The sequence below is a fragment of the Homarus americanus genome, unplaced genomic scaffold (genome assembly GCF_018991925.1).
Source record: "Homarus americanus isolate GMGI-L3 unplaced genomic scaffold, GMGI_Hamer_2.0 scaffold28, whole genome shotgun sequence".
Classification (NCBI taxonomy): Eukaryota; Metazoa; Arthropoda; class Malacostraca; order Decapoda; family Nephropidae; genus Homarus; species Homarus americanus.
The window spans coordinates 7,099,061-7,114,138 of NW_024742238.1; the positions used below are offsets into that span (position 1 = coordinate 7,099,061).

Below are 15,078 nucleotides of genomic sequence, written 5' to 3' on the forward strand. Positions count from 1 at the left end.
GAACCTGGGGTTCTTGTCACAAAGTTTCATCATTTTATGCCAAGACAAGAATCGGTTCCCATTACCGTAGATCTGGAGGAGAGATCAACAAAAGACTCGCACATCAATACAAGACACTGTACGTCACATCAACACAAATGTTTCAGGTTTGAAGTGACGATGTTGACTTACTGCCCAGAAACACCATAAAGTAAACAATGGATAACAAATATAGTATTGACACATTAGAGTCCAAGACTTTCCACTCCTTGATCATGGAAATAAAAAGAATCAAGTAATGATTAGTCTCCTACAATGGCCATTAACCAGTTATAGTGATATCTAAAGATTAACGAAAAAAAAAATAGAGTGCCTAAAAGATTATGAGAGTGAAAACCACCCACCGTCTCCTTAGCCATGAAAGTGATGGAGTTCTGTAAAAGAGGATCATCTTGGCCCTGCCAAAATAGGGAGTTGAGAGCGTGAACAGCCATGGAGAAGGTTCTAGTGGATGGTGTAGTCTGGGCGTGAGTGTGAACACGAAGACGAACACATTCGTCACTGGTGGTGCAGACCGAGAGGATAACTGCCCGTGTCTGGGGTGTCACCTTGACCCCCACACCAATGATGGGAGTCTCTCCCACCGTCAGGTTGCTCTTGATCTGCCCGAAGTAAAAGTGTGATGTAATTCTAATACTGTACTGTACAGTGCTGTAAATAATCACGATTTTATTGAAATATATATACAGTCTCTCCTCGACTTACGAAATATTCGACTTACGACAACCCGGACTTACAACGGCCATGGTCGTATAAAATATTTTTCATAGTATGTATTTTCGAGTCCCGACGTTAGTGATCGCACTGCGTACTGACAAAATTTTTTTTTGTAATTCCCTTTAAAATGGCTGGCAAGCTTAAAAGTGAGAGTTCTCGTGGTGCTGAGAAGAAAAAGAGACACCCATTTTAGAATTTATATGTATTATTTTCGTCTTTTCGACTTACGACCAATTCGACTTACGACCTGGTCGTCGGGACGGAACCCTGTCGTAAGTCGAGGAGAGACTGTATAGGGTATGAACATAATAACTAAAATGTTTGGCAGTTACTTAAAATTCAATATTCTGTTATAAACTAATATGTGTTTTACCTCTTAAGTTTGAGGATACAGTTGGGGGTCAGACAGAAGTGTAGCATTAAAAGAAAAATTTTCAATAAACTGAATATAGTTCCAAAAAGCTATATTTCAGTAAAAATATATTTCAGTTGATCCAAAATATCCTGGGGAGAGTTACACTGATGTTTGGAACACTATCCATGTACAGTATAGTCTCGGTTTACGCAGATATTTTATATGCAGTTGGTCATTTACGCAGCACCTGTCCAGACGCGCCAATTATTAGTTACGCGGTACGTTCCTGAATTTACGCGGGAAGCAGGGCGGACAAGCTGCGCGCTAGGTCACTCTTACGTCACCGCTGACGTCAGATGACGTTTCGGACTGTGATTGGGCCACGCATCCTACCACCCACACATCCCCTCCGCCACGAGCTGTGATTGGTCTAATTTAACTTGGATTGCCCTGCCAACAGAGGGAATAAGTCACTGACCTTAGAAGCGTTAATCCCATTGTCCTTCATCTCCGAGTATACAGTGCTCCCTCGTGCCCGCTAATCTGCTCAACAATGGCTTCCACTGGACCCCCACCACCCCTCAAGAAACCTTGAACTACCTGGCCCAAGCCGCCCAAAACCCAAGAAGGTACGACGCGCCTTAAACTATGAAGTGAAGTACAAAATCGTCCAGGAGTTAGAGAAAGGCACAAGACAGGTGGATCTCGCCCGACAATATGGAGTTAATGAATCGACGATCAGCACCATCAAGAAGGATGCCGGCAAGATCAAAGAACACATGAGCATCACAAAGTCTGCAGGTGCGTCGATGGTGAAATATTGCCACAATAAGGTGCTGCTCAAGACTGAAAGTTTATTGGTCTGGTACAGTGGGGTATGCTATAACGAATCTAATTGGTTCTAGAACCTTGTTCGCTATAGCATTCGTTCGTTATAGGATTAATCCGTTCCAGGTCCCCAAATACAACCACTTAACACTGAAAAATATAATATAAAATTGTAAAATGTGTAAAAAAGTGCATAAATATGCATCTAAACCCCTGAAATAAAGAATATCATTAATACTTGTAATAAAAAAACAATAAATTAGTAAAAAAAATAAATAAAAAAATAATCGTTGTAGGAGTTTCGTTCGTTATAGCATTCTCAATTTTATAGGTAAAACCGTTCGTTATAGGAATATTCGTAGTACAATCCATTCGTTATAGCATACCCCACTGTACTTGATTCGTCAGTCAAGAAGGAACATGGCAGTCGACACTCGGGCAGTGCAGGACTACGCGAGAGAACTGTACCTATCAGTGGCGAGAAAAATGGGAGTTGCAGAGCCCAAACCCTTCACTGCTTCCGCTGGGTGCCTGCAAGGTTTCAAACGTCGTAATGAGATCACGAACGTTGAAATTGTTGGTGAAGGAGCAAGTGCTGACCAGGCTACCGCCATGAATTTTCCCCCATTCTTACGAGAAATTATGGAGGAAGGACAGTACACCGACGACCAAGTGTTCAACATGGATGAATCCGGGTTGTTTTGGAAGAAATTGCCATCCAAAACCTTCGTAGTAAAGTGTGTGAGCAAGTGTCGGGGCTGGAAGTTGCAGAAGGAGCGCATCACTGTCCTGTTCACCAACAATGCCTCCGGCACTTGTAAGCTGAAGTTGTCTGTGATCCACAAAGCCCGCAAGCCGCATGCCTACAAAAATATGGACATGAGCAAGTTAAATGTCCATTGGCTAACCTCAGGGAAGGCGTGGATGTTCACTGGTCTGTCCCTCTCCTGGTTTGACAACTGTTTCGTTCCTGATGCCAAGAAATTCTGCGAGCAACATAATGTTCCATTCAACATTTTGTTGTTCCTTGACAATGCACCAGGACACTCACCCCTATTGCTGGATCATCACCCCAATGTAAAATTGGTCTTCCTTCCCCCTAACACTACGTCATTAATCCAGCCCATGGATCAGGCGTTGATATGCAACGTCAAGACTGCTTTCTCAGCAAAGAAGTTTCGGCTCCTGAACGACTTCACCAACACCAAGGATGAATTGCAGAACCTTCTGAGTGGCACCGATAGCGAGGACGAGGATCCAGAAAAAGATTTGGCGGACCATGAAGTGCGAGTCAAGCAGTTCTGGAAACTGTTTACCGTCAAGAAAGCTGTTGATTTCTTGGTGGAGGCATGGGGGCAGCTGTGTGTGGCAACAATTTGTCACGCGTGGCGGCATGTGTTGGAGGGTATCCCAGGTGGGAGGCAGAGTCAAGTGGTGGCTGGTGAGGCTCAGTCTGTTGCTGTGGCAATGGACATTGCAAGAGAGGCTGCACAAAGTGTTAGAGCTGCAGGCTTCTCCGAGACCACCAACGACGACATCCTGGAGGTAATCAGGTAACCTGAGGTGACTGCGGATGAGATGTTGGAAGATGATGACGTCAGTGAACAGCCAGGTGTTACAGAAGAACAAGAACAGAAACTAACACATGCTGATGTGAAGGAGGTCATCGAGTTTGCTGAGAAAATCAAGCTCATCCTTGTCAAAGACCCAGTCAATCATCGCTATGAAGTGTCAAATAACCTTCTGTTGAAATCTATGGAGCCGTATGTCCAGATGTATCACGACCACATCAATGCTAGCCGTCAATGAAACATTACCGAGTTCTTCACTCACAACCCACCACAGCCACAGCCAGCCCAAGTCAGTTGTAGTGAGGATATGGACTTTGAGGGGTTTAACACGGAGGCCCTGCTAGCCTCTGTGGTGGATAGTGATAAAGGTGATACAAGTGATACAGGTGAGGGCCACTAATCTGCCCTCTGCCTCGGAACCAGCCCCAAATCCCCGTGTGCCCAGCCATCTTTTTTACTAACGTAAGTGTTAAAAAACTTAATATTATTGATATTTCTCTTATATATTAATTGTGTGTGCATACCATCATAAAATTAAGATGTTATTTTTACTACAATGTACGTATTGTCGGAAAAAGGGTAGTCTGGGGGTTGGCCCAGTCTCTATTTCAATTAATCCCATATGTTCTGTTATTTCGTTTACGCGTTTCGCGTTATACGTGGACCTCCATGGGCTTAATTGACCGCGTAAAACGAGACTATACTGTACAGTATGTTGAGTTTAATGGAGGAATCAAACATCAAGGTATATTTGAAAACTGGGTTGCAGGATATGGTTTAATATAAATATAAATAAATCTAGAACAGTAAGAGAAAAAGGAATGAGATGGAAAAAATATAACATGACGAGATGACGGATAGAGATAAAAATACTGAATACAGTATTTATGTAACACCCTCCATTGTGACGGTAAAATGAAAACTGAAGAATCAAAGACTGACAAAGACTTGTGCAGGTTATGTTAGGATATGGAAAATCTCCATAACCATTACCTCCATGCCATCAAAGGGAAGCATCATGGCATGAGACACTATCAGGTCACTGTACTCCTTACTACTGAAGATCACGTTCCTTGCTCCTGCACGCCAAATTTTCTCATCTGCTGCATCATATTTGTAGAACATCAACCTGTGGAAGAAAATTAAGAGTTCTCAAAACATAACGATGATTCTACTGTATTGTACAGTACTTCTGGGAGGCACCTTGCAATATTGTACTGTATCTTTAATTTACAAGCCAATTTATTTTTTTTATTTTACAGTACTATGTATTTTGTTCAAGAGTATACAATAAAAAAATTCTTCCAAAAATGGTAATAAAAGAAAACTTATCACCACTAGAACAGCATCTTGGGATAATTCTTCTTTAGTGTCTCTATGCCTGAACCAGAAAATATCTTAATTATAAAGTTCTTCATTCATTTGAACCTTCCTTGTCCTTCCATATTACAAAATTGTGAACAACCTAGAGATAATCTCCTACACGTATTCAAGGAAATAATTTAAATTCACCTGTCTCACTAATCTTTCTATCTTTCTCACCTGTCTCAATAATCTTTCTATCTTTCTTGCCTGTCTTGATAATCATTCTATCTTTCTCAGCTGTCTTACTAGTCTTTCTATCTTTCTCACCATCCTCTACCAACCTGATAAACAGCTTATAAAAGTTGTGTATGAACAACATTAATCAATCAATATTAATTTAGTATCTTGAAACACAAAGCTTGGGATTATTACAAACACACAACACTGCTGTAACTGTGAGAACGACTTATATGATGCTTATCCTACCTATTCCAGTGAACAGTGACATATACAAGTCCTACCTGGCACTATGAACAGTGACATATACAAGTCCTACCTGGCACTATGAACAGTGACATATACAAGTCCTACCTGGCACTATGAACAGTGACATTTTCCTCTTGGAACTTCATCTGGACTGCATGTTCTCCACTTGTCTCGCCCAAACTCTCCAACTCGACCATCACATCATTAATGTAGAGGTCTGGGGCATTTACCTCAACCTTGACAAACCAGTCAGTGAAGCTGGGGAAGTTTACCTCATCATGGTAAATAAAAGTTCTCTCTTCCCAATTGAGACTGACATCTGTATGCCAGTGGTCGAGGGCAATTTTAGTACGATTTGTTGTCAGCTGTTTTGATGAAAATGAGATTTTATTACAATAAACAACAGTTATAATTTCAACACAGTACACTACTATACAAAAACACCTGAGTACAATACTGCATTAATGGAAAAATATTGAAATTTTCTGATGAAAAGGGGGGTGGAGACCCCCAGGACCCCCACCCCCCCTTGATCTGCAACCTGATATTCTAAACAGATGTAGATGAGTTTTGTTTTTGCTTTTTATGGGGATTAGCCCACCTGGGCACAGTTCAACGACCCACATCAGGGCTTAGGGCGGCGAAAAAATAAGAATAGAAAAAAAATTTAAAATAGAAAAGGAAAAGATTATATTAATCTCCACCACGAAGATGCCCGAAAACCAGCTCTATAAAGTGAGACAGATTGTATGAGTATGGAAACACAAAAGAAGGCAGAGCATTCCACAGTTTGGCTGTGTGAGGAAAGTACAGCACAGGATATATAAAGAACAAGTAACTAAAGTTATTCAGTGTTCGATACCATACAATAGACACTTTAATGAGCTATATTAAACACTTCACACAATATCAATCAGTTACTCACAAAAGGTCAAAAATTAATGTCATGGTAATAAATAAATTTCAATGATGAGAAAGTGATTGTCATTTATAATGAGAGATTTGAAGTTAATTAATGTAACGAGAGATGCCCAAGAAATTGATACATGTACTGTGTACTATCACTGATAATGATCTGTGCATTAATGACCAAGAAAGCTAATAATTAATTATTCATTATTTTTTTTTTTGGGGATTAGCCCACCCGGACACAGGTCACTGACCCACATCGGGGCCTGGGAGGAGGAGGAGGAGGAGGAGGAGGAGGAGGATAAAATTTGATAAAACAAAAAAAAATAAAATAATAAAATAATGATGATAATAATACAGTAACTGTAATAATAATAATATTAATAATAAAGAACTATAAATACAAAAATGAAAAAAAAGATCAAAAGTGAGCAACGATATATGTATGTTGTTTTGTCAATGGTAAGAGAAACAATTGAGACCCTGCAATTGCGTGTAAACGAAGCAGAAAGTCAGATCAGCAACCTGGGACTTGGTCACAATTTTTGTGATGCCATATGGCAGCAGGGTCTACCATTAGACAACACATTATGCTTCCAATATCTTCCCAGGCAGTAGTACCTCCCTGTTTGGTAGCTGCCTACTACCTACTACAGTAATACCCCAATTTATGCGGGTGAAGTATAATTTTTTTATTTAGCTCATAAAATTCATACAAATTACCCGGCCAGAATATAATTTACATTGCTGGAATTCTTACAATATGATGATCATTTTGAATATAAACATCATGGATTCTGCATTAGACATACAAATTTTAGATCTAATGTAATAATTTGGTTTACACAAAGCAAATATTTTATCTTTTGTGCAAAATATATGAAGTTTACATTCAAAATATTCCCTGACCTGCAAGGAATCCAGAAATGTCAATTATATTATCCTAACTTTAGTCTGAGGTATTATTTATTACTAAAAATGTAAATATACTGTTTTCTCCCAAACATTTCTCTGGTAGGGAGGGAAGGTGGGGGGTAGGGAGGGAGGGACTGACCCAGCTAGGGCGGAGGTGGGGTATTTTGATTGACAGATAGTGTCGGTGAAGAATATTTTTTTTTTATTAACTGAAGATATTTGTTTTAGCTCATAAAATTCATACAAATTACCCGGCCAGAATATAATTTACATTGCTGGAATTCTTACAATATGATGATCATTTTGAATATAAACATCATGGATTTTGCATTAGACATACAAATTTTAAATCTAATGTAATAATTTGGTTTACACAAAGCAAGTATTTTATCTTTTGTGCAAAATATATGAAGTTTACATTCAAAATATTCCCTGACCTGCAAGGAATCCAGAAATGTCAATTATATTATCCTAACTTTAGTCTGGGGTATTATTTATTACTATACGTTAAAATCTAGTGTTTTCACCCAAACATTTCTCAGAGAGGGAGGAGCCAGCAAGCGGGGGAAGAGGGGATGGGGGGAGTTGAGTCCATTACTTGAATGTACATTAACCTGGTGACTGTATTTCTCTTAAATATTAATTGTGTGCATACCATCATAAAATTAAGATGTTATTTTTACTACAACATAGGTATTGTGTCGGAAAAAGTGAAGTTTGGGGGTCGGGCCAGTCTCTATTGGAATTAATCCCATATGTTCTGTTGTTAACTTTACGCGGTTTTTCACTTTCCTCAGTACCCTGTGGGTTCAAATGACCGCGTAAATCGGGGTACTGCTGTATTTCTAAATCTGCCAATACCTTGGTTCCTTCAGAAATTCTGAACTGCTACTGGGTCAAGAGATGCAAGTGTCTAAATGAGGAGGACAGGAGAACTAGGGGCAGGCCTAGAATAATATGGGGAGAGGTTGTAAGAAATGATACCAGAGTTCAGAACTTGACAAGAGAGTGCAAGAGACTGTGCAGGATGGAAAGCTGTCATCAGATAACTATGGCTAAGCCATGCAAGCATGGGAAATGGTTTAAATTGATGTTGACACTGAAGATGGTTGCCTCCACAGAAGTGTACTGTACTGTATATGCAGGAATATTTCTTATGTTCTATGCAGGAATATTTCTTATGTTCTAATGAAGTTAATTTCCACTGTGAATCAGTCTATAAATTACAGCCATGTTTGGGTAATTGATAATCAATATTTTTGTTGGACAAGTATTTACCATAAAAACTTTGCCAAAGAATGGAGAGAGTCTGAGGACAGATGAAGCTTCTGATGGAGTGATGGATAAGTGATGGTGCATCTTTGTCCTCTGATCCTGGTACAGCAGCTGACCAACTGTTGTCAGAGAATATGATGTCCCGTTACCCTGAGAACAAAGAAAAAATGAATACAAAGAAGTAAGATGTGGAGGAATCCAACATATATAATCAGTTGACCTTTAATATTATTCTTGTCATTAACATATGGATGTCAACTATTCAACACAAGAATGAAGGGAGTGAAATTATGCAGTTCAATTTTATGGTTGGAGAAAGACAAAGGTATTAATCAGTGGAAATGCATTTTCTTCAACAGATGCACCTGTAAAGCCAAATGATGTTCTCTGTCAATAAATCAAACACATGTTGAACCTTAGCTGAATATACTATAAAGACAATGGATATATTGAGATATTAAGAAATAGCACTGAGTCCTGCCTCATACTTTGACCATCTTCAACAATCCTTTCACTTTCCTTACACTGAGTAGAGGATTTTGGTTAGACAGTCGCATTTGGACCACATCTTCACCCAACTCTGTCTTGATGACAATAAAACTTTCATAAATTCTTTTAAAATTTGGGTGTTGTTAAAAATCCCAATATGGGAAGAGTACTCATAAAGACCATCATTAAGGATCCATGGTCAAAAGTTATAATTTTGGTAATAAGTTGTGTAAATGGGAACTTTTCTTGCAAAGGAATCTCATATACTTTATTCTCAGTTTAACACACTAAGTATTTATTAAGTTTAACAAATGCATTTCATTTGTACAGTACAGTGCATACTAAGTTTGCTTTAAGCAACAACCTTTATGACTGTAAATAGCAGAGGGAACTTGCTATTAACTTTACCTCACACTAACAGTATGTTGTGTGAACATAAATCTCAAGGTCCATTTGTTAATCAACATACTTTCCTGATGCCAATGCTGATATCCTTTAGCTCTGTGGTGACAGACAAGCTGAGGTAGCCCTCCTCCTGGTACATGGCAAGGACAGTTACCTGCCGACCATCAATGTAGTGGAGGGAGATTTTCAAAGGCACCTCGTCAATTGTTCCTTCAATGTGCAGCTCCAGTTCTTTTCCAGTGAAGGTGCCCTGGTGTTAAAAAAGAAAAATCAATGTACAGTTTCAAAAAACTATATTTAAAGAGGTTCTTACTCTTGGATGACCTTTACTTTCAAGACAAAACCTATCTAAGGTGATGCTTCTCAAATAATCCTTAAGAATGCCTTCAATTGTTCTCTACATTTTATGTATGTTGGTGTTTATTGGTAAATGCTATTTTTCATTCTAAATTACCTTCCTGAAGATGCTTCTCTGATATCCATCTTACTCCATCTGGTAAAGCTACACTTAAGTAAGGTTAACTGCTAACATTTCCCAACACACATTCCTCTTTGCATACTGACTTTACCTTTACATCTCACTGGATTTACACAAAGTCTACTGCTGTCTCCTCACCTCATCTTCCATGGCTGCCTTCCTATCATACCTACACAAAATCTTTATCACTAAACTTTTTTTCTAAAACCTTTATAGGACCTTTATGATGCTCATTTTAATAATAATTTGTTTCTCCCACTACCTTATCTCATTTCCTACCTTCACTGCTTCATTTTATATATATTTTGGAATTATTATTTCTCATTATAACTCTTGTCATGTAAATTTTTTATATGACATACAGTACAGTACTCACTTGCAGGGTATATATGTGACTAGTGCCAATGGAGCCAGCATGGGTGAAGGTGAGATGACCCTCCACCTTTGGAACATGTACCATAACATCACCATTGCAATTGAAGATTTCCTGATAATTTTTTTCTATAATCATCAAGTGAGTCACCTGTAAAGATACCACATTATGCTTACATGGTGAGTGCCAACTAGTTTATTGCAAATTTATAATCAAGAAAGCACACTTCATTTTGGAACTGTTTGAATTTACAATGAGTGGATATATTGTAGTGGCTCCTCTCCCCTACAACTCCCAACTGAGCTCCGGCCGCGTGCCTACCAGCCAATCAGCGTACAGCCAGCTACGCCGAGAGACTAGGTCTATGCAGAGGACGTAGGGGTACGATCGCCGACCTAGTCTCGACCATCAACCTCCAGTTCAGGATCAGAGCATTTCACACCTTACGCTTAAGCCGCTGTGATTGGCCCTCTCGCTACTCTCACCCCAAATCCTGATCCTCGTAAATTGTATAAATACGGCCATGCCTGGCCAGGGAGACCATTCTACACTCGGCTACTGGACCAGCAACATCTCTCACAGCTCCTCACCACCCAGCTTCCTCAGAAACCTCGTTGCCCTACAGGACCTCTGAGCAAGTTTCTCCTCACCTAGTCACTCCTAAGCACTGCGCTGTACAACAATATATATACAGAAAGCGCGTTGAGAGTTTCTATCTTAACTCATTCCTGAGTGTGAGATATCTACATGTACGTACGTTTGTATGCCTATACTAAGAGAATTGACAACTGGCCACATACAGTACGCTACAATATGACAACAGTGAAAAATATCAGAGAGATGATGTATTAGGACACTAAAAGTGACCCTTATGTATCCAAATATTTATATACTGTACTACAGAGCCTCTCTACTGTTATATCAACTCATACAACATCTGCCAAAGTCTGTTGATGACTCTTACACAAGTACAGATATCCCCCAGGTTACGGAATTTCTGGTTACGTAATTTTGCGTTTACAGAATTTACAAATTCAGACATTATTTTCAGGTTACAGAAAAAATATGCCCTTCTGGAATTTGGAAAAATTTTCAAAAAATTTCAAATAACCCCCCCATTTCTCCTCCTCGCTCACAAGTGTGATCCTGAGGGGGCGAGGCTTATTCCCTTGCTTTTGTCCCAGTCTCCTCACATCCTGAGGGGTTGATGGCATCTTCAAAACCTCTGTACAAATATTCTGAAACTGCATCTTATTTACACTCTCAGGTGTAAATTGAATCAGGTCCTAAATTAACCAGGGTTTCAAATACGAATCATTGTGGCAAAATTGGTAAAAAATAAAAATTATATACAGTACAGTATAGTCTGCATTTAAACGGCTTTTGTTTACGCGTTTGGTCATTTACGCGGTGCCTTGCCAGAATGAAAATGCTTTAATTACGCGGTAAATTTGGTCATTTACGCGGCGACCAGCTGGAGAGGTCCAGACCGCAGCGCCATTTTTTACCCATGCGGTCCATTCTTGACCATACGCGGGAAGCGGCGCGGTGAGTGGTGTGCATTAGGCAACTCTTACGTTATCGCTGACGTCATATGATGTATCGGACTGTGATTGGGCCACGCATCCTTACCTCCCTCCGCCCCTAGCTGTGATTGGTCTAATGTAACATGACGTGCCCTGCCACCAGAGGGTAGAAGTCGCTGACCTAGCAGGGCCTGTCTCATTGTTCTCAGTCCGCATATACAGTTCTCTCTTGTGACCCGCTATTCCTCTTACAACTCACAATGGCTTCCGTGGGACCCCCACCGCCAGAGAAAACCCTTGAATTACCTGGACCAAGCCATGATAATGTGAAGGAAATCATCGAGTTGGGGGAGAAAATGAAGCTCACCCTCGACAACGACCCAGACAAGCATTGGTATGACAAAAGTTATGGAGCCGTATATCCAGATCTATCTCGACAACATCAATGCTAGTCATCAACGTAGTACAGTAAAACCTCGATTAACCGACCCTCGACTAACCGACTTTCGGATTAACCGTCCATCCCGGACCCCTAATTTTTTTTTTTTTTTTTTTTTTTTTGGGAATAGTCCACGGACACAGACCCAAACCGGGCCTGGGATGATGATGATGATGATGATGATGATGATGATGATGATGATGATGATGATGATGATGATGATGATGATGATGATGATGATGATGATGATGATGATGATGATGATGATGATGATGATGATGATGATGATGATGATGATGATGATGATGATGATGATGATGATGATGATGATGATGATGATGATGATGATGATGATGATGATGATGATGATGATGATGATGATGATGATGATGATGATGATGATGATGATGATGATGATGATGATGATGATGATGATGATGATGATGATGATGATGATGATGATGATGATGATGATGATGATGATGATGATGATGATGATGATGATGATGATGATGATGATGATGATGATGATGATGATGATGATGATGATGATGATGATGATGATGATGATGATGATGATGATGATGATGATGATGATGATGATGATGATGATGATGATGATGATGATGATGATGATGATGATGATGATGATGATGATGATGATGATGATGATGATGATGATGATGATGATGATGATGATGATGATGATGATGATGATGATGATGATGATGATGATGATGATGATGATGATGATGATGATGATGACGATGATGATGATGATGATGATGATGATGATGATGATGATGATGATGATGATGATGATGATGATGATGATGATGATGATGATGATGATGATGATGATGATGATGATGATGATGATGATGATGATGATGATGATGATGATGATGATGATGATGATGATGATGATGATGATGATGATGATGATGATGATGATGATGATGATGATGATGATGATGATGATGATGATGATGATGATGATGATGATGATGATGATGATGATGATGATGATGATGATGATGATGATGATGATGATGATGATGATGATGATGATGATGATGATGATGATGATGATGAATGATGATGATGATGATGATGATGATGATGATGATGATGATGATGATGATGATGATATGATGATGATGATATAATAATAATAATAATAATAATAAAGAACCATAAAGAAATAAAAAAATAAAAAAAAAATAAAAGAGGAGAAACAATATACCTGTATGTATGTTGTGTTGTCAATAGTAAGAGAAATAACTCAGATCCTGCTATTGTGTGTAAATGAGGCAGAAGGTCAGATCAGCAACCTGGGACTTGGTCAAAATTTTCGTGATGCCATATGTTCTTTGACTTTTCCATTTTTTATTCACGGTTTCTGTGCTGGTTCATATATACGGTATTTATTTACTAAAGTGGTTAATGTTTTAAAGCAAATTCTATTGAAATATGAATGGCAAATGAACAAAAGTGAATAGAGGGATTTAAATGAAGAGGGATTTAAATGAGGTAGGTTAGGGATAGGTACTTTGAAAATGTATGTTTTATTTTCGTAGATTTTATTTACTATTAACCGACCTTTTGGATTATCCGTCGGCCCCTTCCCCCCATATGTGGTCGGTTAATCAAGGTTTTACTGTATTGAGGACTTCCTCGCCCGCAACCCACCACAACCACAGTCTACCCAAGTCAGTGAAACTGATATTGACAGTGAGGATATGGACTTTGAGGGGTTTGACTGGGAGGCCCTGCAAACCTCTGCGAGTAGTAAAAGTGAAAGTGATTCACTGGAGGGCAACTGATCTGCCCTCTGCCTCGGAACCAGCCGCCATCCACATGTGCCGACCCAGCTTTTCTACTAACGTAAGTGTTAAAAAACTAATATTATTGATATTTCTTTTAATTATTAATTGTGTGTGCATACCATCATAAAATTAAGATGTTATTTTTACTACAACGTACGTATTGTGTCGGAAAGAGTGGAGTTTGGGGGTTGACCCAGTCTCTATTTCAATTAATCCCATATGTTCTGTTATTTCATTTACGCGTTTCTCGTTTTACGCGGTCCTCCACGGGTTCAATTGACAGCGTAAATGCAGACTATACTGTACTGTATGTATTCTCTGCTTCCTTACAAATACATATCTTTGCAAATTCATCTTAAATGTATGAATCCTACTACCCCTTCTGCTCTTAGAGACTCAGGTTTCAATAACAAATCTAATTTTAACTTTTGAGCTTTGAGGACAGAAGAAAAGTTGTTCAAGACTACAGTAGATCTTTCTTTTTTCTATTTTTCTTTTTATCATATTCGCCATTTATCAGCTTACTAGCCATTTGGGCGGTCTATCCAGTGTTAGTACAGGAGGAAACGGGGGACCAGGAAAGCTGTGGTGTTTGGTAGGGTCGCACCGGATAACACCCTTCTCATGTGTGGCCGGGGCGAGGCTCGAACCCTTGACATATTGGTGAGAGTTATGCATGTTACCATTGTGCCACCAATGCCCCTAGTCTGTGAACAAGAGGCCAAGGCATTTGTGACTAAATAAGAGGATTTTCCATTCACTAAAGAGAAGTAATTTTGAGGAACTTGGCTCAGAAGTTTTGCCATCCTCTCCATCTTTTCAGTGATGACATCCTCAAGAAATAGATCTTCCCCAGAAAGTCTCAGTCTGTGCCATGAGTTTGATGAACTGTACAGGTACATGATTGGCTGAGTGTGAGGGAAGGTCTAGCACTGTGAAGGCTACAAGTGCACTGAAAACAATGTGCAAGAGTAAATCTGTCAAGTAATGGAAGTTTCCTTTTTTAGTTATACAGCAGAGAGATACAACTAAATAATATATAAAGTGAACACCAACCACAAGAACACATCACTAACATAAAACTACATCACTTATCCTTATGTATGTGACTGGTTAACCACATTAAGACCACGTTATAC

The 15,078-nt window shown here is 39.2% G+C and overlaps 1 protein-coding gene across 3 annotated transcripts in view; it reads right to left on the reverse strand.

Moving 5' to 3' along the window:
- The window catches only part of LOC121876526, a 157,333-nt gene that overhangs the window by 61,469 nt on the left and 80,786 nt on the right, over nt 1–15,078 (reverse strand). For all 3 annotated transcript variants that reach the window (XM_042381707.1, XM_042381706.1, XM_042381708.1), the window contains 6 exons: nt 10,149–10,295; nt 9,359–9,544; nt 8,404–8,550; nt 5,407–5,666; nt 4,504–4,639; nt 384–641 (listed from right to left, as the gene is read on the reverse strand). In XM_042381707.1, coding sequence (XP_042237641.1) covers nt 384–641; nt 4,504–4,639; nt 5,407–5,666; nt 8,404–8,550; nt 9,359–9,544; nt 10,149–10,295 — 1,134 coding nt within the window. The remainder of the gene's footprint in view (nt 1–383; nt 642–4,503; nt 4,640–5,406; nt 5,667–8,403; nt 8,551–9,358; nt 9,545–10,148; nt 10,296–15,078) is intronic.